General features: G+C 45.8%; 2 protein-coding genes across 2 annotated transcripts in view; one reads left to right on the plus strand and one right to left on the minus strand.

The window, feature by feature from the left end:
* Positions 1-3,004, plus strand: part of bmp10 (bone morphogenetic protein 10) — a 3,315-nt gene extending 311 nt beyond the window's left edge. The window contains exons 1-2 of the mRNA XM_079746389.1: positions 1-460; positions 1,411-3,004. The exon at positions 1-460 is cut by the window's left edge and continues 311 nt beyond it. Of these exons, the coding sequence (XP_079602515.1) occupies positions 85-460; positions 1,411-2,516 (1,482 nt within the window). The 5' untranslated portion in view covers positions 1-84 and the 3' untranslated portion in view covers positions 2,517-3,004. The remainder of the gene's footprint in view (positions 461-1,410) is intronic.
* Positions 3,005-16,911: 13,907 nt separating this feature from the next.
* Positions 16,912-18,973, minus strand: LOC307079296 (cholesterol 25-hydroxylase-like protein; the record flags this gene model as incomplete). Its single annotated transcript, XM_079741532.1, has 2 exons — positions 16,912-17,266; positions 18,531-18,973. The coding sequence occupies 2 exons, from the start codon at positions 18,971-18,973 to the stop codon at positions 16,912-16,914; spliced, it is 798 nt and encodes a 265-aa protein (XP_079597658.1).
* Positions 18,974-25,143: the final 6,170 nt, after the last annotated feature.

A 25,143-nucleotide genomic window follows, 5' to 3' on the forward strand; every position in this document is an offset into this window, starting at 1 on the left:
GAGTTTGGAGGAACGCGGTTCTACTCTGTCCGGCCTGAACCGGTTCCTCACTGCTGCTCCCGTTCCCCGGGACGTGTTTCTCCCATGGCGAGCGGATGGGAGCCTAACGCGGGGAACCGCCTCAGCTCCAAGACGCTGCTCCTGCTCCTCTCCGCCCTGCTGCTCCGGGCTCCCCCAGGCGGCTGGGGGAGCCCCATCCCTCCGCCCCTGCCGCGGCCCCGTCCCTCCGCCACGGCGGCCAGCGGCGGGCCGGGGCCGGACGGGGGGACGGACGGCGGGGTTCAGGGTCTGCCGGACGACCCGAAGGAGCAGTTCCTCCACACCTTCAACCTGACGTGGGCGGGCGGGGCTGGCGTGCGGGTGGAGCCCCCGGACTACATGATGGAGCTGTACAACCGCTTCGCCAACGACCACAGCGCCATGCCCACCGCCAACATCATCCGGAGCTTCAAGAACGAAGGTGAGCACCAACACCCCACCTCATTCATTTATCACATCTGTATGTAATGGATCTGTGTTTTAAGGGTTAGAACAGGACCAACAGCACATTTTAGAATCTCTATAACGATAATGCAGTCATATAACATTTTGGACCCTTGTTTGGACGGATAGGGTTAAGTAAGGGTTAGGGTTAGGGATAGGGTTAGGTAAGGGTTAGGGTTAGGGTTAGGGATAGGGATAGGTAAGGGTTAGGGTTAGGGATAGGGTTAGGTAAGGGTTAGGGTTAGGGTTAGGTAAGGGTTAGGGTTAGGGATAGGGTTAGGGTTAGGGTTAGAGTTAGGGCTGAATGTCAGAACCATAGGTCAACATAGAGGTGAATCTTAACTGAATCACTGACTTTGACGAGACGATCACCCAGTCTGGTGTCTAGAGTTCTCTGGGTGTGCGGTGGGTCCGACGGACACACTGAGACGGTCCTCAGTGTGTTTAAAGAGCACCTATTATGCTTTTTTGACTTTTATGACCTGTAAAAGTTGTTATAATGATTTATAGTCATGTTTAGCCATACTAAAGTGTCAAATAATGACGTACATGCATTTAGACGTATTCCCTGCTGACCGTCTGGGGAGGCAGAGCGCTAAACACTAGGGACGCCGGTCGCCATTCACTCGTTCAAATTTCCAGGATTTATCTACATAGAACAATCCGGATTTTCCTAACCAATCACATCGGAGTGGGGTTGGCAGGAGGGGGGCGAAGGGGGGAAGAAGGACGAAGCCGAGTGTTGACAGAGAACGCTGAAAGCGCCCGGATGAGAGGAAGAGTTTCCCGAAAATCGACATCGTTTTTTTGTGCTGTGATTCGTGTCAGGTTGCTCTATAGGAGTCATTAATAAGAAATGAAGACCAGAAAAGTAGTATAATAGGAGATCTTTAAGAAGCCCTCACCTGAGGGCCCTTGTCTCCCCAGCTCCGGCCCTCGGGGGGGCGGAGCCCAGTGACGTGCGGCGCCACCCTCTCCTCTTCAACGTCTCCGTCCCGCATCACGAGCGCATCACCGCCGCCGAGCTCCGTCTCTACACACTGGTCCAGAACGATCGGCACCTGTACAGCGGCGTGGACCGCCGGGTCTCCGTCTACGAACTGGGGCCCCCCGACGAGGGCGCCGGGGACCCCCCGCCCCCCAGGGGGGACGCCTTCCAGGCCCCCCCGGGTCCGGCTCCGGTGGAGCTGGCCTCCCGCCAGGTGTACGGCGTGGACGACGGCTGGGAGGCCTTCGACCTCACCGCCGCCGTGCAGCGCTGGCGGAGCTCCGAGAGCGGCACCACCCACCGGCTGGAGGTGCACATCGCCAGCCTGCCCCCCGCGGAGGAGGGCGGGGGTCCGGGGCCGGAGCCCGGGGGTCTGGAGGCGGAGGCCGGCCGCAGCGACGCGACGCATCCGCCGCCGCCGGAGATGGGCGACATGAAGATCGACACCAGCCCGGAGGAGAAGCACAAACCCTTACTGATCGTCTTCTCCAACGACCAGAGCGGCGACGACCGGCAGGACCGCCAGGAGCTGAACGAGATGATCGACCACGAGACCTCGGACCTCACCCTCCAGCGGGACAACCTGGAGCTGGGTCTCACCGGCCTCTGGGGGGAGGGGCCCCAGGAGGACGGCTTCGGCGAGGGGCCCGACGAGGAGGACCTGCTCCAGATGCGCTCCAACATGATCTACGACACCACCTCTCGCTACCGGCGCAACGCCAAGGGCAACTACTGCAAGAGGCAGTCGCTGTTCGTGGAGTTCAAGGACATCGGCTGGGACAGCTGGATCCTCGCGCCCACGGGCTACGACGCCTTCGAGTGCAGCGGCGTGTGCACCTACCCGCTGACCAAGCACGTCACGCCCACCAAGCACGCCATCGTCCAGACCCTGGTCAACATCAACAGTCCCCAGAAGGCGGCCAAGGCCTGCTGTGTGCCGACCAAGCTGGAGCCCATATCCCTGCTGTACCTGGACGACACAGGGGTCGTGACATACAAGTACAAGTACGAAGGCATGATGGTGGCCGAGTGCGGCTGTAGATAGTTGGAGGGCCGTGGACTGACGCAGACGTTTAGGCCGCAATCGGTAGGACAAGGCAGGCAGAAATAAGCCTTTTCCTGTCTGAATCTATATGCTCCGAAGCAAGTCAGGTGGTCTGTAAAGAGTGTAAAGGAATGTTATGTATCAAATGGGGAGGTTGTGCTAACCTTGCATCAGATTGATTAAGGATCTAGAGTTGACCCAAACAAGGAGACTTTGTACCAAACTGAGTATTTCCTCAAGAAACGGTCCAATGGCTGAAGCACCAAATCGAGGGAAGCTTGCTGGGAACTGATCTGCTTACCATTCCCCCCCGTCCCTCCTGTTTTGACACCAGTCCCCTGACATCAGCCTTCCTCTCTGTTATCAGAGCCTCTGCTGGAGGCCAATGCAATTCAGCACTTATGGCGGAGCTGCCTCGGCCAATGACCTTTCAGGGGCAACCAGCCTTGCCTGTCCAGAACCCTGGTCCGGACCCACCTCCAGCCCCAAGACCCTCCACCCCCCATACCACTAGTCCACCTCCTCCCCCCAGACCCCTTGGCCCAGACCCATCTCCACCCCCTAGTCCACCCCAGCCTTCTCTGTCCAACCTGGGGTCAAAGCCTTATCTCTCCCCCATCCTACCCCACTTCCCCCCCCCCCCCCCCCCCCCCCCCCCCCCTGGATGGCATGCGAGGCCGTCCTGCGCGTTCCTTCACAGACACGGTGATAACAAGGTGTTGGGGCTGGGAAACATGTGCCCTGCCACTCTGAGAGATGGAGCCCCTCCCTCGCTGGGCTCAAGGAAGTCCTGGCCTGGGGTGGCTGGTTGGGGGGGGGGACTCTGACCCCGTAGTACCGCCTGGACAGATCTCCATGTCCCAGACACCAACCCCCCTCCCGTGTCACGGGGCAGAGGTTGGCGGTCCTCTATCGCCTCCAGGGTGCTGTTTGGCCTTATCTTCATGCACACACCGTTGAATGTCAAGCGCGTTATGATTCAGGCCAGCTGCTTGACACAGTATTTATTGTTCTAATTTATTCAGGGTTTTTTTTACACAATGTAAGATGTTATCGCATGTTGTTAGGTGTTTCCACCGGAGAACGGGATCTGTGAATTGTCTTCTCTTTGTCCTTAATTCCTTGATGATATTTACCGAAAAGTATACGTTTCTTCGTAAATATACCGACCCGTTGACCCAACCCTGTAGGAGTTTGTAAACGCTGTTCTTCGCACAGCCTGTTCAATATTTAACAGGGTCTTGTATTTGTTGTAAATAATGTTATTTATAAATGGAAGTTGAACATCATCATTTTAACAAAGCTGTTATTTTTACCAAAACGTTGTCCCGGAGTTTTCTGTTTTTTTCGAATCCCTATCTCCGAACGAAAAGAGTATGAATCACCTCGTCCTTTATTCTGCGCTTTGGGACTGCAGTCACAATCGCTGAGGCTGAGGCTCCGCTATCAGCTACCAGGCTCTGGGTCAAACAGGACACCCGGACCCTGGGAAAGGGAGCCCAACGTGGCCCCCACCGTTCGCCAGGCACTAATGAACACACAGGCGGTTCCTGCCGCTCGCGCTGACAGCCAGCGCTCCGAGCAGATGGCTCCGGGGGGAAACCTGTTCAACAACAGACCATCTGAGACGTAGACTGGGACCAGACAGCCCTGGGAGCCCTTCCCCTTAGTGGAGGAAATACAAGATAAGCGGCAGAATTGTGTTCCATTATGGGAAATAGTTTAAATTATTTGTTGATGGTGCAAACAAAGTCTTCTTCAATGAAAGTGATTTAGATTGAAGGGTTTAGAGTGTGCCGGTCAAACTAAGGCTACTCAAAAACTCCAAAAGTTATCAAATAATTCAAGGGCATCTTAGATGCTAGTGCTGCTAAACAAAGACATTGCTGACGCAACAGCGATCCTTTACACCAGGGCAGACGTATTTCTAAATGCTGTTTCTGGTCTCTGACAGCGATGAGAAACGATCAGGTCTATAAATGGAGCGGACCACGAGGGCAGCGACCTCAGAACAGCATTACCCTGTGACCCGTCGTGTGAAACACGCTCTAATTGAATATTTACAGAATCTCTCAGGGCGGATACGAGGCTGGCCTCCTTCAAAAAACAATAACAAACTTTTCTGGATATGTTGAAATGGTAAGTGATGAACAACACAGCGCTGATAGCAATCTGCTCTCTTGGTCTTAAAACTGTGAACAGCTGTGTTTGTGTTTGTGTTTCTTTTTCATGTATTTCGTTTTTCGAGTAAATCTTACGTTTCCTGCCTAAACAACGCCGTCCAGCACTGGAAAACCACCCTCAGACGTAAGGCCGGCGATGGGTTTGAATGTGTGTGTCAGAACATGTGTGTGTGGTTGTGTGTGTGTGTGTGTATGGTTGTGTGTGTGATTGTGTGTGTGAAGTTGTGTGTGAACGTGTGTGTGTGTGAACGTGTGTGTTTGAAGAGTGTGTGTGTGTGTGAAGTTGTGTGTGAAGTTGTGTGTGAAGTGATGTGTGAAGTTGTGTGTGAGCGCGTGTGTGGAGGCGTGTGTGTGTGAGTGTGTTTGTGAAGTTGTGTGTGAGAGTGTGTGTGGACGTGTGTGGAGGCGTGTGCCGCTGCAGAGACCTGCTGTCGTTCTCTGACGTGCGTTCTCTAATGGGCTCTGATTGTTTCCGCTGTGGGTCCTGATTATCAGCCCATCTGACACCACCTCCAGCCTGCAGTGCTCCGTCCACCCTGCCGGGGGAACACCACCTCCAGCCTGCAGTGCTCCGTCCACCCTGCCGGGGGAACACCACCTCCAGCCTGCAGCGCTCCCTCCACCCTGCCAGGGGAACACCACCCTCACCTATCAAATCAGCCCATCCACTTCATTATTATACTACCAATTGACAAAATAAACCCAAATCCTAATTTACGATTAGGGGCGCTGTAATTATGATTAAAGCATCATTCAAACATTCCCATTGATGGATTCCATGTACACACCCCTTCACACGGATAAACGCGTGTTGTGGTTCGGTAACGGTGTTAAAATGAAACGCTCAATATACCACTGCCCCCTGGTGGAGTGTAGAAGCCCAACACACACACAATGCCTCCCGTTCTCTTCATGTTGGGGAGAAGTGTCTTGATGTGTTCACACCAGGGCCCAGTTTCCCGAAAGCATCGTTCACACTGTTTCCCGAAAGCATTGTTGGTAACGAACGTCGTGAAAACGCTCGTAGCTAACGAGGACTCCAGAGGTGCTCGTAGGATGCGAAGAGCATCGTTAGCCTACTATAGCCTGAGTGGCGTCACCAGCGGACATTCCGTGTATTCGATGTGTTTTATTAAAACATCCAATACCACGGAATGCCCAGCTTGAGCAATTTCGCAACCAAAAACAGTGGTTACCGCCGATATAATGCTCATAGACTATTGTTAGATTTAAACAGCAAAGATAGAGACATGTTAGAAGTCAACAACAACATAATTTATTGCAGCAATTTAAAATTCCAAAAATGCATGCGCAGCTGAAATGTACCGATCAAACGCTACGTCACGGCATATAACAAAATCAAATGATTCCAAAGCTCTTGTGTGGGAGGTCGCTTTCGAGCTGCACTTACTGTCTCCCTCTGATTTTAATTTAACCATCGTGGTTAAAATGTCGTCATATTGATCAATGACAGAAGACAAAGGCTATAGACATGCATCATGCTGAGACCAGCGGGTGTCGGAGAATTTCTGCAGGCGTTTTTTGTTGCGATTGTTTGCATTAAGCACTGTAGGCGCTTCGGTGAGGCTGTGATGAAGTTCACTATTTATTGGACCGTGTCTAGACAGTAACGAGCATCCCTGACCATAGTTAATCGCGTTTGTAGTCTACACTCAGACGTGAACTCATTATTGCATGCGGGTGTCTTCATTCATAAAAAAATTAAAACATTCGGCAGTATGCAATAATACAAATTATTCTAAAGAGGTCAGAGACTCCGTGCGCAACCCCGCCTTCCCCAGTGAACCAAGAAAGCCCGCGCCGTGACGAACGGGGGATTTGACCCCCTCGGTTTTACACTGGAAACTTCAGATAAGAAGGGATAATCGCCGGGCGTGCCAAGCTGCAACCGAACCGGCTCGGCAGTGTAAAAAGGCCTATAGCCAGGGTTCGAGTTAGGGGGGGGCAGTGGGAGCTGAGCTCCCATAGAGAGTATGGCTCCCATGAAAGCAGCAAACTCAAATATCTGTGGGGGTCTCTGAAAATACAGCAGCATAATATTGTAATTACAAATAAAGCTATTTTCCCTTCCACATGCAGAGTAATATTGACGTTGACTGGCTGGTTCAGACTACACGATTTCAGCCCGATTTTGCCCCGATTCTTTCGTCGCAGACAAATTTGCGAATCGTACACGATTTTGAAAGGTCGGCGACGAGACGAGGTCTTGTATTGTGACATGCTTGCGATCTGCGATGTTTTCGTCTGCGACGTTCGAAAGCCCCACGACGAAAAGTTTGGCATGTCAGAATCTTTTGGGGAACCGCATGACGTATCCATTGTTGACACGAGGGAACCCCGCCCCCAGTTGCGCGAGGGAACCCCGCGAACAGCTGGAGCTCACGCGCAGTGTTCAACTTATTATGTTCATAAAACATTACCTCCGGTTCGGTGTGTAGCACCGACATCCCGAGCTCTCCTCTTCGTGCAAACCAAGAACGAGTCCACAATCTTTTCTTCTTTTTCTTCCTTTTCGTTTCTGTGCAGAGGACCGCCATCATAATGAAATATCTTGCAAACGTGGATGATACAAAGTAGAGAGCATCGCACCCTCGAATCTTGCAGTGAGGCCAGTCTTACGACGAGACAAGGCCCGGTTTCCTGGCTCTGTGATCGTATAGTGTGACATGTTAGATCGTGGAGGAATGTCTGAGAATCGTGTAGTCTGAACCAGCCAGTAAGGGATAATAGAACGCCGGTCATTATCGGGAAAATAAGCCCAAACAGGGCGAACCGGACACCGACGCGAAACGGAGGTGTCTTGCTTCGACCTGAAGGGGCTTATTTTCGATGATGAGCGGCTACTTGCCAAACGAAAAAATAGCTTCACAAGGTGTCTTTTTACAGTTTATTTGTTACCATTCGTAGCGTTGATCAGCAGAGGAATAGTCCGCCAAAGACGTTGACGTCGCTTAGCAACCGAAGACGCTGGCGTCGTTGCGAAGGGCCCGTGCACGTGAACGGCGCGTGCCACGGCATTGAGAAGAGCCGCGTCATAATAGCTCATATTTACGTCCTATATCCACCCCCCGTCAACAACTCAGCGCAAAACACATACCCAAGTACTTTTCTGACTATTGTTGCATATTTGTAAATGTCAGTTTTACATTTGGCTACTTAGGCGTTTGAGGGAAAGCTTCACGTTCGTGTTAGCATGGGTAGCACTAGGCTACTGACTTTAGTGGCTTAACCTTAACTTTTACCTTACTACAACTGTTCTGAAATCAAAGACGATTCAAGATGTTATTTTTTGCGCCACTGGACTACTGGATTTCCTTGATTTTGCTTGTAATTCCGATTCACTTACCCGTGGTCAGAGAGCGCTTGAGAAAGCAGAGTAGCGACAGTCCATTTAGCATTTAGTTTCCAGGCAACTTCTTCTGATGAGGCAGGGGCTGACCACACAACCATGATACTTTTAAGACTAAGCCATACACAAAGTATCAATGTATTAAAGAATAACAAATCTTTATGCTTGGATGAATGAAATAGTATTTTTTTTATTAAACAATGAGTGAGACAACAAGAATGTGTGTGTGTGTGTGTGTGTGTGTGAACAAAGTGAAGGAACAGTATTGTGTATATACATATATATATATATATATATATATATATATATATGTGTGTGTGTGTGTGTGTGTGTGTGTGTGTGTGTTAACAAGAGAGGAATACGGTGAGGAAAGCAGACAATTAAAAAAGCAATACAAATAAAATGGACAACTGCTTATAAAACCCTCCAGCAAATGCAGATTCCACTGCCTAACATCTGCACGCTGCAAAGGAGGATGCACCATGTAAAGCTGGAGCCAGGAGTTAAAAGTGTTTGAGTTGCTGAGTGTTTAGAAAAAAAATCCTCTCCACATATATCAGGCTGAGGTTTGTGGAACCAAAAATAAGTGGGAACAAGGACTAAGAACACACAGTAAGTGTGAACAAGAACAGAAAAGTAGAGCCAGGGGGTATCAATAAATAAAACAAAGTTAGTCATGTGTGGACCAAGAACAACAAATGTGTGAACAGGTGTGCGTGTATATCTAACTTGAAAAACAAGAAACAAAGTGAAGGAACAGGGAGGAATATTGTAAGTTATTAATAAACTAACAAAATACATGCAACAGGCTGAGGTTAAGGATATAGCAAAGTGCATCAGGTCGAAAGGAAGGAAAACAATCGCAGCCACCAGCCGTCGCCACCACCACCAGCCGTCGCCAGCACAATCCGCCACCACTAGCAGCAGAAGTCGACACCAACATCCTTCGCCACCACCAGCCAGCTCAAGCAGCCATCGCCTCAAGCAGCAGCCACCTGCAGCAGCAGTGTTTGCCGGCACCAGCCAGCTCAAGCCACCAGCAACCGCTAGCAGCATCCACTGCCATCAGCATCCACCATCAGCAGCACCCACGTCCACCTGCAGGAGAATGAAAATAATCAGACAAGACCTTGAATAGCATGTAGGTCAATGAGTTTCCCGACACATGGCCAAATCGCTGCCAAGTTGGGGAAGGGGTGGACAGAAGATTACTTCATGAAAAAAATAATGACACTACTGTCTGTGTAATAACATTTGAAAGCTCATTATGGCTTATATTTTTTGTGTGGAACAATTTGTATTCATATATGTAATCCAACTGCCTTTTCACGGGTATAATTAATCTATAGCATCAGACGAACAGTACTTAGCTGACAAGCTAACACCGTCAGGTTCAGCAGATTTAACCTAAATAAAACCCGTCGTTAATCAACCTTAATGATCCTAGTAATCCTACATCAATAACTAACTAAATAAAAGTTGTCAGAGATTCACTACTGAACTTCTGGTGTAGTCTGGCGAAATCGAAATGACTAACAAGCAGGAAATGACTGAAAATCGGTTGTCTACCCAGATAAAAATATATATAATTACGCTGTGCACATACAAATAAAGATCAGTATATGCATGATAAAGGCCCTCTGAGGTAGCTATTTAAAAATGCTGCTATATTTAAAAATGTATTTCAGGGGAAGCAGATGTTATTTGGTGATTTTCCATCATTCGAATACCTTAGTGCTGTATTGAAATGCTCCCTCAGAGTTCTCCTGTTAATTATTTACAGGCCACCCACATACTCTGCAATTTTTTTCGATGACTTCACAGAAATATTGTCTAGCATCTCCACATAATTTGACTGTCTAATTATTACTGGTGACTTCAATTTGCATACTGATGATTTGAATGAATGATGATTTGGACACATTTGAACTGTCTCAACATGTGAAAGAGGCTACTCATTGTAAGGGGCACACACTAGACCTGGTTATCACAAAGGGCCTCAATGTTTCTGATCTCTCTGTGACTGATCCTTCCTTGTCTGACCACTTTTGTGTTTTCTTTAACATATCTTTTATTCCCGACATGCAGACAAAATCAAATACAGTCAAAAAACCGTATATCAATGAAGATTCTAATGTACTTTTTAAAAAGACCATCTCCTTGCTACCACCTCCCAACCCATGTTCTGCTGATGATCTTGTAGAAAACTTTAATTTTAAAATTTTGAAAGTCATAGATGTCATTGCACCTTATAAGGTTAAAACGATTTCTGGAAAGCAAAAGGCACGCTGGAGAAAAGCTGCTTCTGTAACAGCACAGAAAAAAAAATGCAGGAAGGTTGAACGCATCTGGCGTAAAACAAAACTTCATATTCACCATGATATCTATAAAGAGAGCCTCCGTGCCTACAATTTAGACTTAAAAAGTGCTAGAGAAACATTTTTCTCCAATATCATTAAAACCAATACTAATAATGCACAAACCCTATTTGCAACAGACTGACCAACCCCCCAACACAAATTCCACCAAATTCCACCTCTCCATTCCACGCAGAAATGCAATGAGTTTGCAGCTTTTTATACTGATAAAATTAAAGGCATCAGACGCGCCATCAATATCTCCACTTCAAACAAAAATGTTGGACTACCACCCTGTTCGTGGCAAGGATGGCATGCTTTAATGTTATAGACTCTACAACTCAACTGTGACACAACTAAAGCCATCCACCTGTTGCCTTGATACTTTGCCTACCAACCTCTTTAAGAATGTTTTAGACTGCCTAGCAATATACATATTGCAGATAGTTAACAACTCTCTCCAGTCAATATCAAATCTACCCTTCATAAGTAAAATCATTGAGAAAGTTGTCCTCCAGCAACTTAATCACTTCCTGGCATCAACTGGTTGCTATGACACCTTCCAATCAGGATTCCGACCCCTGCACAGCACTGAGACCGCCTTTATTAAAGTTGTAAACGACATCCGTCTGAATACTGACTCTGGCAAAACCTCAATACTAATGCTACTAGACCTACTAATATGACCAACTAAAATGTGAATAAACTCCCTACAAAGTGACAAACTATAAAAACAATTATAACATATCAATTATACAATATACAATCATCTAATATGTCGAGGTTCATAAAATAAACATACATTCTCGATCTTAAAATTTATAAATCTTCGGGAGCTATTTACAATGCGAATTTACCACGTCACGTCAACCGGTTCTGACTAGCAACGGCCGCACACACACCTAATGCGGATGCAGATCTGCAATACCCAATCACACCAGCAGATGGCTTTAAAACACCAACAACTGCTCTATCATTTGCGAAACTCATGATAACTAATGAACAGTTTTCCATATCTGTTACATAGACCATACAATACTTTTGGACAGGTTAGAAAACTTTGTGGGGCTTTCAAGCACAGTCTTAAATTGGTTCAGGTCCTACCTACAAAATAGGAACTACTTTGTTTCCATTGGCGACTTTGTATCGGAATCAACCAACGTGACTTGTGGAGTCCCACAAGGTTTGATCTTAGGAACCTCTTTATTCAACATCTACATGCTCCCACTAGGGAAAATCATGCAAAATAACAATATTGACCATCATTGCTATGCTGATGACACGCAAATCTATGTATCGCTATCACCAAATGACTATCGGCCCATAGATCTGCTGTGCCAGTGCATTGAGCAGGTCAAAGACTGGATGTGCCGAAATTTCCTTCAACTAAATGAGGACAAAACAGAGATAATTGTATTTGGTGCTAAAACTGAAAGGCTTAAAGTAACCCAACACCTTCACTCTCTGTCCCTGAAAACCTCAATCAAAGCCAGAAATCTAGGGGTTATCATGGATTCAGATTTACATTTTGACAGTCAAATCACATCAGTTACAAAATCTGCATATTATCACCTTAAAAATGTAGCAAGACTTAGGGGGTTCATGTCCACCAAAAACTTACAAAAACTTGTGCCTTTATCACTAGTAAGCTTGATTACTGCAATGGTCTCCTTACAGGTCTCGCAAAACAAACTCTAAGGAAGCTTTAGCTTGTTCAGAATGCTGCTGATAGAGTTCTAACAAAGACCAAAAAAATGTAAAATATTACACCAATTCTTAAATCGTTACATTGGCTTCCTGTAGGTCAGACCATTGATTTTAAAATCATATTGCTAACCTATAAATCCCTACATGTTTAGGCCCAAAATATTTAACTGATATGCTTCCACCACATAAGCGTTCTAGACCACTAAGGTCGTCTGAGACCAATCTGTTGTTTATCCCCAGAGTAAACACGAAGCATGGGAAGGCAGGATTTAGTTACTATGCAACAAATAGCTGAGGATCCCTGAGGATTTAAGACTTTCCCCAACTCTGAGCACCATTAAAACAAGACTGAAGATTTCCATGTTTGCTTTAGCTTTCTGCTAAATCTTAAATACTTTTAAGATTTCTAAAATGCTATTTTAACTTTCTATTTTACTCACTTCTTTGCATATGTTTTCTTTTACTTATCTATTATTTTATTGTACGACAATGTTTTTATGTGAAGCACTTTGAGTCTGCCTTGTGTATGAAAAGTGCTACATAAATAAAGTTGCCTTGCCTAATCAATTTATCCCTGGAGATACCTTCACAGCTTGCAAAGTCGAGCTAACTAGCAGGCAACCGGTCGTCTAAGATAAAAATAAACATAATTACGCTGTGCACATACAAATACATTTCAGGTTATGAATCATAAAGTGCCTCTGATAAAATATAGACAGTTGAAAATTCAAAAGAGGTAGCTATTTAATCAACCTCAGAAGTTACTCGGCGGCCAGCAATGGAAATGAATGATGTCCAAAGCCGTAGAATGGATGTTTGGAACTATGTATAACCATGTTATAGACACTTACAGAAACAGAAAGGTTTTCAACGGACATGGGGCCCTATCTTGCATCCGACGCAAGTGACTTAATCACTGGCGCATGTGTCGTTGCTAGTTTGCAACTGGCGCAGAGTGTTCTTTTCCCTCCTGCGCCACGCGTCGGTAAATTAGGGAATGATCTTGCGTATGGAGCCAGTATCCTGCCATAATTCAAACCTGAAAAAAAAGGTTTCAAAGGCTTGTAAGGCTGGGTTTGAAAACTCAACACCTTGTAAAAAAGGTTTTGCAACACTGAAAAAAGAGATTATAGCCTGAAAAAAAATTAAAACATCTGCAAACATGATTTTGTGTTCTATTTTATCTTCTTCATCATTTTCACCAACACATTTTCAAAGTTTCAAAAATGTCACCAGCGCATTTGCAGAGTTTCAAATCTGGCACTGTTCTAACAGTGTATTTCATTGTTTCCCGGTTTTGAAACCTTGTAAATGGGATTCTGCAAACAGGTGTTCATACATTGAGAAATAAGTTTTAAAAGGTTGAATATTTATTGTTAAAAACTTGTAAAGGTGTAAATTTACACCATTGCAATGTATTTTTTCAGAACTGACTTTTCAGCACTGACCTTTCAGAGATTTGACCACACAGGCGCAAGCTTTGAGTAACGTGATAATTGGCCGTGTTCTGTCGCGCATTCGTTTTAAAACTCCCTGACAGTCAAAGGTCTGAAATCGTTGATCTGCAAAAAGGAAAAAAAAAAACGTTCCTGGGAGCGGGACCATTTGGCTCAAAACCTATTGGTTCCTCTCTGCTGACGTACATTCCAATCACGTGTGCCGTTGACCGGGCTGTGCGTGATTGACAGTGCTCTGCCGATGACAAGAATAATAAGCGACCTGCGCGGTTGATTTTGTTTTCCATTTTCTGGAACCATGGCTGGGTACGGAAACCGTAAAGGGACACCGGGGAAAATAAATTAAAAAATAACGCTTCTCGTGAGCACGAGAAAGTAACTGGTGAGCACGAGAAAGTATCTCATGAGCACGGGGAACTATCGTGCGCATATCACTGGCAGTGTGTGTGTGTGTGTGTGTGTGTGGGGTGGACGAGCGAGCGATAGCGTGCGTGTCAGTTTAGTGAAGTAATGAACGAGTCCGGTTGTGTGTAAGAATCAAGTACCCAGCCTGTCAAGAATCGGTGGCCGCTTCATTCCAACCATATACCCAGGGTGCGATTTGTGAAAAAACCAGAGGGGGGGATAATTTTGAGAAACATTTTAAAATGTTTCAAAATGAAGACGGACCCTGTGTATTTTGGTTGTTAATTATTACGATGTAATGGTGAAAATACTTTGGGTGGGGGGGATAATTTTTATCCCCACCGAGGATAAAAATAATTCAGCAGAGGGTAGGACGTGTAAACCAGAGGGGGGGATAATCCCCACCATCCCCACCGGCAAATCGCACCCTGCATATACCTATAAGCAGACCCACTTTCTCGTGCTCACCAGTTACTTTCTTGCGCACCAAGGGGCGGTTCGGCGAAAGGAGGAGGCGTGTTCTGGCGCAAACGTTCCCTGGTGCTATTTTGCAGTTTCAGAAACCACTTGCGCCACAAACCAGGAAATACCTGGTTTAAAGTCAGTGGCGCGTTGTTCAGATGCTATTTTAAGGGCGCATGCATAATGTTGCTTCTGCACCTCGCACATACACTTTGCTTCTCTCATCTACCTAGCCACACATTCTTGGTCAATTATTTGGGAAAGAACAGCTGATACAGCGGTAATAAGTTGTAGGCCTACTTTTAAATCAATGCATCTGCAAACACCGTACAGCAAACACATATTTGCTTGACACAGACATCGTGTACATGCCCATAACTTTTAGGATTGATGAGTATTTGATCGTGAGAATTTTTTTTTTTTTTTTACCGCGAGTGAGTGTTTAAAAGAATGAACGAATGTGGGCGCGCGTGTGTGTATGTGTAAAAGAATTAATGAATGCGGGCGCGCGTGTGTGCGTCCATCTGTTTAAACACACGCAAACTAAACACGTAACGCATAATACAGTCCATGGCAATGTATATTAACGGGGGGACACATGCATATTAGGAACACAAATCGATAACGATAATGCATTCGATACTGATAAGAAACAATGTTTATAATGTATTGCGTATATCATTAAATAGTAACAGTTAATAACAGTTACCGCATATCATATGTGTGAAAGAAAGAGAAAAACAAAAAAGATCTGAACTCAAATAAGAAAACATGACGTTGAATGTGCTTTTGGTTTATTCTCGGAAAGGTCAGGGAGGTGTTCAGGAAGCGCTCATGATGCCATTGTTATTCAGAAACACGTGTGGTGAGCACTGGTGGCTAACAGCAGCCTCATAAAGTTTCATACATCATTCAGATCCCCTCCCTTATCTGAATGAATACATTTGAAAATGGAATTTGGGAAGATACTTGTTAAAACAGAAATACATAAAGATCCGTGATTGAGGTGTGATTTTCAGCCTTGAGGTAGTTTAGGATTTAAGTGACTCAAACTTAGGGCTTCCATTCCATATGAATTCAGACATAACTTCTGGAAATGTTTCATCGTGATCCACCATCTTTCATACTCACACCTGATTTTAAATGAGCAGTGTAACATACCAGAATAAAACTTTTTCTTTAAATTAAATCTCATCCCATCTTCAATCGCTGATCCGGGTTGGGGTAGCGGGTAGCGGTACCCTATCACTAAGGCCCCATCCACACCGAAATTATTCTTTTGGGAAAACACAGGGGCGACCGTCCAGACGGATCCGGCGTTTTCAGTGGTCGAAAACACAATTTCCCAGGCTGGATAAAATAGATTTCTGCTCAATCTGAAAGGTTTAGCAACTGCTTTCTCCTCCTCGACTGTATGTTTGTATACATTTGGCAGGCGCAGTTGGTGGAGAACCAGCGCCACAGAGTGGCCTTGAATATGGACTGCAGCGTCTCTAAAGCTAGGAGTGTATGTGCCATGAGTCCGTCTTTATGGAGATATTCCTGAAACGCATCAAAGGATAAAGGAGGGGAAAATATTGTTTTTCGCCCATGTGGACGGGCCTAAAGGGCTCTTTATGGTCCTATGTTCACGCAACAAAAGGGGGTTACGGACCCCTCACGTCCTTGCGGACCCTCCTCGCGTCCACCACAAGGGCCTGGCGTGCGCCTCCCAAAAATTGTAACCTTCCGTCGAGGCGACGCAGCAGCAAGGGCTGTGATTGGCCCGCTCGCTAAAACCCAACGCAGAAACATGAAGGTTCACGTCTGCGTGGTCGTTGCGTTGCGTGAACGAGGGACCGTAATCAGCCCTTAAGGGAGATGCCAGCCACCCTCCTGAGAAGACCCCCCCACACCCAGAGCTTTCAGAAGGCCCGCCGCTCCCTATACGCAGAGTACTCAGAGTGCGTAGGGAACCAAGTACCTGGGGGGGGGGGGGGGGGGCACCAAAAATTATGGTTTGTAAAAAAAATAAAAATAATTATTACATTATTGAATTAAAAAAATATATAAATTAGTTATGAAGAGGCCCACCGTTGTTTATTCTTAATTGCATAACCTATCACTCAATTTCGGCAATTATATGTTTTTACCTAATATATAAAAAGAGGCTCCCCTTCCCCCCCCCCCCCAGTGGGAGGTCGTTTGACTACCTCAGTGATACCACAGAGGGCGTGTTGGTCGGATAGAATAAAACAATCTCTTTAAATTAAATATAACACACAAAAAAATAACTGAGCTATTTAAGATGATCACATGAAATATTCACAATCATCTCCCTAATTGCATTCCCCTTTTAAAAATAAAAGATTCACAGTAATTCATTCATTCATAGTTTTCCTCAGTAGAGGCTAAACCCCCGCGTCTCATTGGCCCTCCGTCCCGTCCGTCATCCCTGAACCGCGGCCAACGCCGTCAGAGCTCCGTGCCCAGGAGGCGGTCCCAGAGGGTGAAATAGGGGGCGTAGTTGCCCTTCTGGAGGCTGTGGTGGAGCTGGTGGTGCGGGGCCCCTGCGCCCAGCCAGGGCAGCAGCCTCTGGAGGCCCCAGGGCAGCCGGTAGCCGCAGTGGTCCTCCACGGCCAGCCAGCTGTTGAGCAGGTGGAAGGCGACCTCGCTGAGGGGGTGCAGGCCCAGCAGCCGGGCGCTGCCCAGGGCCAGCAGCAGCAGCGACAGCAGCTCAGCGCCGCTCGCGTCCTGGGCGGCCAGGGCGATGGGGACGCGGTGGTGTCGGTGGTGAAGCTGGTGCACGTGGACGAACAGCCATCGGAACCTGGGGAACCACATCCAACACCGTCAGTACAGTAGGAACCTCAACACCACCTCCAATACACTAAGAACCTCCACCTTGAGTACACTCAGAACCTCAACACCTCCAATACACTCAGAACCTCCACCTTGAGTACACTCAGAACCTCCACCTCCAATACACTCAGAACCTCCACCTTGAGTACACTCAGAACCTCCACCTCCAATACACTCAGAACCTCCACCTTGAGTACACTCAGAACCTCCACCTCCAATACACTCAGAACCTCCACCTTGAGTACACTCAGAACCTCCACCTCCAATACACTCAGAACCTCCACCTTGAGTACACTCAGAACCTCAACACCTCCAATACACTCAGAACCTCCACCTTGAGTACACTCAGAACCTCCACCTCCAATACACTCAGAACCTCCACCTTGAGTACACTCAGAACCTCCACCTCCAATACACTCAGAACCTCAACAACACCTTTAAAATATAAATACAACTCAGTGAATATCTCAGTTACAGCAGGGAGCTCACCAGCCCTTTAAGTGTTATGTGCTGCATTCATTCAGTTTGGGAAAGCCCCCTAGTTACCACAGGTTCTCCATCCAGAGGTTATGTCAGTATTAATGCTCACTGAGGCATTCAAGTCCACTGGCTCACAGACAAAGACTGTTATGCAGACACTCTGTGAATTCTGGAGTGAGTCTTGATTGATGTACTTGTTCGTTTTTTTTTACAGTGGAGCTTTTCCCACTCACTAAAAACATTTAATGGTTAAAGTCGTGGATCATCCCTCATATAACTTATACTCATGTCTGAGTTTATTTCATGACAAATCGGTGAAATTACAAGCTACATAAACCTTCTTTAATTCTCTGGGATCCTGGGTTAGAATCATTCAGAAACAACTGGATGATGCAAAAGACTGATGACTACTGGCTGTCTTTGTTGTTTACGGGGAATGGGTTTACCTAGCGATTCTTAGTGTTTGGCACTTGGTTCTATGAACATCCTTACTGTACTGACAGTGATATATTGTTGTTTCCATTTCTTCTGATAAATGTACTTATTTTAAGTTGGTTTGGATAAATGAGTCTGCTAAATGCCCTCAATGTAAATGAAATATTTGCATTGGAATCACGTCTTAAAGGTAGCCAGTCAATTCTGACCAAGTACCGCCAATCCAACCGGTAACCGAAAGACAGCATTACTCTAGGATTATTAACATTATCACAGCGTTAAGTTTCGCCACAGGTGTACTAGGCGCGTGACCTCACCTGTGCAGGGCCCAGTGCCACGCGAAGAAGAGCAGATCGAACAGCAGCACGCAGAGCACCACATGGATGCAGAGCTGCAAGCAGGTGGGCGCGAGGAGCGGGAACCGGGGGGTCATGAGGGACTGCAGCACCGCGGTGAACGGCACGATCACCGTCGCGTAGTTCACGAGGATCCTCACGAGGGTCGTACTCCACCGGCGCAGCACGCGCATCACCGAAGTACTCTCAGAGATCTGGTACGAATGCAAGCGGGGGTACACGCACGCGAGCATGTCGAGCAGCAGGAAAGGCGCGCAGAGAACAAGGTGGATGAAGAGAGCGCTGAGCCCGGGCGTCAGCGGGGCGGCGAGGACGTCCCGATGTCGCAGCATGGCGTCCCACATCGGCTGGAGGGCGCCTTGGATCGCCTCGAGCCCAACATCCTCCTCCTCGTGGGACTGCATCCTGTGGAAATGGAGACACGCGCTGTTGTACCCAGAGTGTTCGAGGGCTTGAGTTTCTAAAAGTGAGCGCGCTACTTCCCACGCCGGGTTTTGAAGGGGATCATTAATTGGGACGAGGTGTGACGCGGCCGGTGATGCTCTGTTATCTGAGACATCAGGGAGACCGGTCTGTCTGTCTGTCAGTCAGCGGTCCGGCTGGGCTGGGCGGGGCGCACGGCTCCATCTCAACTTCACCGTATCATCAGTTCTTACCTCTGGAAGAAAGTGATCGCACGTTTTAGACACATCATCCAATGAACGATATTTATTTGTTTTGGTAGATTTGTGTTATTTTTTTTTTACTGTGCAGTAGGCCTAATAACCCTCAAAACGAGTGAAAGATAACAAAGTTATTGACAATAGTCGGTGTGACGTGTAATCCTATGGCCCCGGTTGAAAAGGCTCCGGGAGGTATTTCCACTGTTTCCCATAAAAAGAGCAATTTCCTGTGAATAACGGCGCCTCTCCGCTGAATGACTCATTGCCCTCCCCCTGAGGAGACGTCATACTCAAACCAAGCGTCGCTGGAGGTGGGAGAACCGAGGGGAGAAAAGAGGAGAGACCATGAGAGAGAACAGCGGAGAGAACAGGAGAGAGAACAGAGGAGAGAGCAGGGGAGAGAACAGGAGAGAGAACCGAGGGGAGAGAACCGAGGGGAGAGAACCGAGGAGAGAACAGAGGAGAGAGGGGGAGTTTCTCCCACACGGGGTCCTTGTTTCAGTTTCTCTCCCACTGTCTGGTTTAAAGGCCGAGTTGCAGGTTAACTTCAGGTGAACTTCAGGTTAACCGGAAGTTTTGATTAATGGGTACATAAAGTACTCAAAATATGTACATCATTTATAAAATGTTTCTAAAATAGTGTTACAAGTTACAGTTTTTGTCGTTTTTGGCAGTAACGGGTGTTTTCTTTTGGGTCGTTTCTTTTTGAGTGCTTTATGTAATCAAAACTTCAGATTAAACTGCAACTAGGCCTTTAATGAAGAAATACTCATGTACGGAACGATGTATTCAATGAAGTCTTTTTACACTAAGGGTCCAACAGAGCATAGGATTATTTCATTGTGGTCAATCGATCTCCAATTAATTTAAAAAAAGAGTCTGGTATTGCATGTATGATAGTTTGCTGCATTCTATGATATAGTGGATGTGTTCTAGGATAGAAAATGGATGTGTTCTATGATAGAAAGTGGACGTGTTCAATAATAGATAGTGGATGTATTCTATGATATCTAGTTGACGTATTCTATGATCTGTTTTTTTTCTTTGCTAGATGGCGCCGACTCCTCCAATAAACTGCTGGAGCATATTCTGTCAATAGTTCAGCAAGTAGAGCATGCCTGCAAGGCAGAAGGTCCAAGGTTTGAATCCTAACGGCTGGCTTGCCACCTGGTGGTGATGGGCCAGCAGTCTCTTCAGAGAAACTGCATCAGACCAAACCAGTGTCAATGATTGACCAGTTCCAACACTAGGGAGGTTCGTTCCTCAAAGGGTCACTGCCTCACTCGGAGAGGCAGTTGGCAAGAGGCTTCAGTTTCGGCAATGGATCCTTAACTTAGAGTGAGCTTCACTGTTGTTTTGCTGAAGCCACCGTTTCCCTTGTTTTTCAATTTTTTCCAGATTCAGGCAGCGCTGGGTGCCTGACACTGGTTAATTCTGCTTGCAGTTATATAATAAACACACAATGACTTTATGTTTGAAAAACACCAATGTAGGCAGGACTCCTCTACTTTAATCAACAACGGAACCACTCAGACACTGTCTACGCCATGTCTGAAGTTCAGTTTTAAATTTGAAGCCTCCAATTTCATTCTCTTCGGCGTAACTTTCTGTGTTGAGTGGTCGTTTCTCCCTTTGATACAAAAGTTTTGGCAGCCAACACCCCGTTCGTAATATTATCGATACTGCGATGCAAGGGGTTCCATCACTGGGCAGTAGGCTCACTTTGCTATCTCGTTGGCAATAGATAGAGATACCTACAGTACCTTCTTCTCTTGCATGACAATCTTTGAGATTGCAAACATCTTTATATCAACAAAACTATCGCCATTAGCGGAACTCAAACCTGGGTCTTTATGGCTGATAACTGACATCCCCCCCATGTCAAGTCACCAGTAAAGTCAGAGTGATCTGGTCCCTAGATTTGACATCTAAATCACATCACTTAGCACATTTTCAAATAGTAAGAAACAGAAATGCAACTATTCACATGAAATGAATGGCCTACAATAAGAACACAATTTAACGACATAAACACGATTTCCAATAATGCTAACGATTTTTCAAACATATCTCACTTCAGCTATTTAGATAAACGCTACAGGCTATCTATATCCTATTCTTTTAATCTGCCTGTATAGTAATACACGTGCCTTAGTGGTTACTTCAACATCTAATTATGATAAAATGTTGCAGTCAAATCACTTGAAAATCATCCCAGGGGGACCTATGGATATTGATTGTGGCAAACAATTAGTATTTATTTTATGAATTTTCAATTTCTACCTACATAGCAATGCATGCATATTAGGATATATACATACAGTGGGGCAAAAAAGTATTTAGTCAGCCACCAATTGTGCAAGTTCTCCCACTTAAAAAGACGAGAGAGGCCTATAATTGTCATCATAGGTATCCACAGCTATGAGAGACAAAATGAAAAAAAAAAATCCAGAAAATCACATTGTATGATTTTTTAAGAATTTATTTGCAAATTATGGTGGAAAATAAGTATTTGGTCACCTACAAACCAGCAAGATTTCTGGCTGTCACAGACCTGTAACTTCTTCTTTAGGAGGCTCCTCTGTCCTCCACTTGTTACCTGTATTAATGGCACCTGTTTGAACTCCTTATCAGTATAAAAGACACCTGTCCACAACCTCAAACAGTCACACTCCAAACTCCACTATGGCCAAGACCAAAGAGCTGTCAAAGGACACCAGAAACACAATTGTAGACCTGCACCAGGCTGGGAAGTCTGAATCTGCAATAGGTAAGCAGCTTGGTGTGAAGAAATCAACTGTGGGAGCAATTATTAGGAAATGGAATACATACAAGACCACTGATAATCTCCCTCGATCTGGGGCTCCACGCAAGATCTCACCCTGTGGGGTCAAAATGATCACAAGAACGGTGAACAAAAATCCCAGAACCACACAGGGGGACCTAGTGAATGACCTCCAGAGAGCTGGGACCAAAGTAACAAAGACTACCATCACTAACACACTACGCCGCCAGGGACTCAAATTCTGCAGTGCCAGACGTGTCCCCCTGCTAAAGCCAGTGCATGTCCAGGCCCGTTTGAAGTTTGCTAGAGAGCATTTGGATGATCCAGAACAGGATTGAGAGAATGTCATATGGTCAGATGAAACCAAAATAGAACTTTTTGGTAAAAACTCAACTTGTCGTGTTTGGAGGAGAAAGAATGCTGAGTTGCATCCAAAGAACACCATACCTACAGTGAAGCATGGGGGTGGAAACATCATGCTTTGGGGCTGTTTTTCTGCCAAGGGACCAGGACGTCTGATCCGTGTGACGGAAAGAATGAATGGGGCCATGTATCGTGAGATTTTGAGTGAAAACCTCCTTCCATCAGCAAGGGCACTGAAGATGAAACGTGGCTGGGTCTTTCAGCATGACAATGACCCCAAACACACCGCCCGGGCAACGAAGGAGTGGCTTCGTAAGAAGCATTTCAAGGTCCTGGAGTGGCCTAGCCAGTCTCCAGATCTCAACCCCATAGAAAATCTTTGGAGGGAGTTGAAAGTCTGTGTTGCCCAGCGAAGGCCCAAAAACATCACTGCTCTAGAGGAGATCTGCATGGAGGAATGGGCCAAAATACCAGCAGCAGTGTGTGAAAACCTTGTAAAGACTTACAGAAAACGTTTGACCTCTGTCATTGCCAACAAAGGGCATGTAACAAAGTATTGAGATGACCTTTTGTTATTGACCAAATACTTATTTTCCACCATAATTTGCAATATAAATTCTTTAAAAATCAGACAATGTGATTTTCTAGATTTTTTTTTTTTCATTTTGTCTCTCATAGCTGAGGTATACCTATGATGAAAATTACAGGCCTCTCTCATCTTTTTAAGTGGGAGAACTTGCACAATTGTCGGCTGACTAAATACTTTTTTGCCCCACTGTATATATATAATATACAATGTATTTCAATAAAGACAATAAGAAAGAATAGAATCTTTCCGTTTTTAAAGTTTTGTCTCAGTTTAGGAGGTGCAACACCATGAACCTTGAAGCGCCGAATGCTATCAAGATGAATCCTCAAGACATATAAATAAATGTAAATGGACTGCATTTATATAGCGCTGTTCTAATCTATTGCCCACTCAAAGCGCTCAACAGTATCTCACACTCACCATTCATGCACACATCAAGTGTGCCGTCAGCCAGCTCGTCGGGAGCAGATAGGGTTGATCAAGGACACCTCGACACTCATCAGGGGATTGAACCGGCAGGTTACCGTCCAAACCACTCTACCTCCTGAGCTACTGCCACCCCATATGAAAGCTTGAGATAATTATAGGTCTATGCAGTGTCATAAACAGAACAGGAACACCTGCAGGCGCCTCCCACAGGGTTCAGTGTTTCGCCATTGGTAACCTCAGTGCTTGTGGAGACAATAATCTGGACCGACTGTTGATGCTTCTCACACACAAGTCTATAATAAAACACAAACAATCTTTATTGACACTTTCGTAATATTTTCATTGCACATTCAAAAGTGAATCAAAGTTACCTAAGTGACCTTTGATCTTTTCGTAGAACGTCAAGGGAACCTGAGCAAAGGTCAAAGGTGACGGAATTATGAAGAAATTTCAAAATGCTGCCAGAAGTCCATGAAAACGTGCAATGAAGCTAAATGAACACGATGGTGTGTGTGTGTTAAAGTAGCAGTATGGTATAGTATAAATCCCAGCTCCGACAATAGAATTCTGCTATCTGACATTGTAACAAGAGGGTATGAACAACTCACAAAACTAACACATTTTTAAGCCAAGGTGGTGAAAAAACCCATTGAGACCAGTGTAGACAAGAAATATGGACTCAGAAATTATGAATTAGTTTTACCGAATAAAAATCCTAAAAACACAGATTTCAGCAGAACTTGAGCAAGTGTCGGTTTCTCAAACATTCAAACTTGTATTAGGGAGGTTATGTCTTTATTTAAGTAGAATGTTGTCCTTCATCTCGAGTGTGTGTGTGTTGGCACACACACACACACAAAAGCACGCACACACACACACACACACACACACACACACACACACACACACACACACACACACACACACACACACACACACACACACACACACACACACACACACACACACACACACACACACACACACACACAAGCAGCGTTGTTGGAGACGAGGAACAGATCTTTTTCAGAATCTGGTCTGAGAGCCCTGACAGGATTAGGGTCTAGATGCACCTGGTCTGAACACCTGACAGGATTAGGGTCTAGATTCACCTGGTCTGAACACCTGACAGGTTTAGGGACTAGATGCACCTGGTCTGAACACCTGACAGGATTAGGGTCTAGATTCACCTGGTCTGAACACCTGACAGGATTAGGGTCTAGATGCACCTGAGCTTCTGCTTGCTGGACTAGAGATCACTACAAGATAAATCCACTACAAATTAAACCTAACATAAAAAGTCATTTTTAATAACGTAATAGCCAAATTTTGCTAGTGAATAAAGTATAGAAAATGGGACAAATACAAAAAGATGAAAAGTTATGTTGAAAATGTTGGAGGGAACCCAAGGACCTGAGCCTGAAGACAAACTGGTCTGGGGACCCCAGGACCTGAGCCTGAAGACAAACTGGACCCTAGGACCGTTTGGTGCTGATCAGTACTGCAGAGTGGAAACATTAACTGGGAGACATTGATTCTTACTGGGGGGGTGGACATGATTGGATGCTTCAGAGGGACGTTTTTTTAACTGAAAATAATGTAAGAAAGTCATGATTCAAGAAAAATGCACAAAACAGCCAACTATCTCATTCTCAGTAGCATCAGTGGTCATGAGCTTAATTCAGCCCAGATGCAGGTCAGTGCTACATCCCGTACAAAGAACATCGCCCCCAAATAAAAGGAAAG

Source organism: Pollachius pollachius (genome assembly GCF_949987615.1).
Source record: "Pollachius pollachius genome assembly, chromosome: 1".
Taxonomy (NCBI): Eukaryota; Metazoa; Chordata; class Actinopteri; order Gadiformes; family Gadidae; genus Pollachius; species Pollachius pollachius.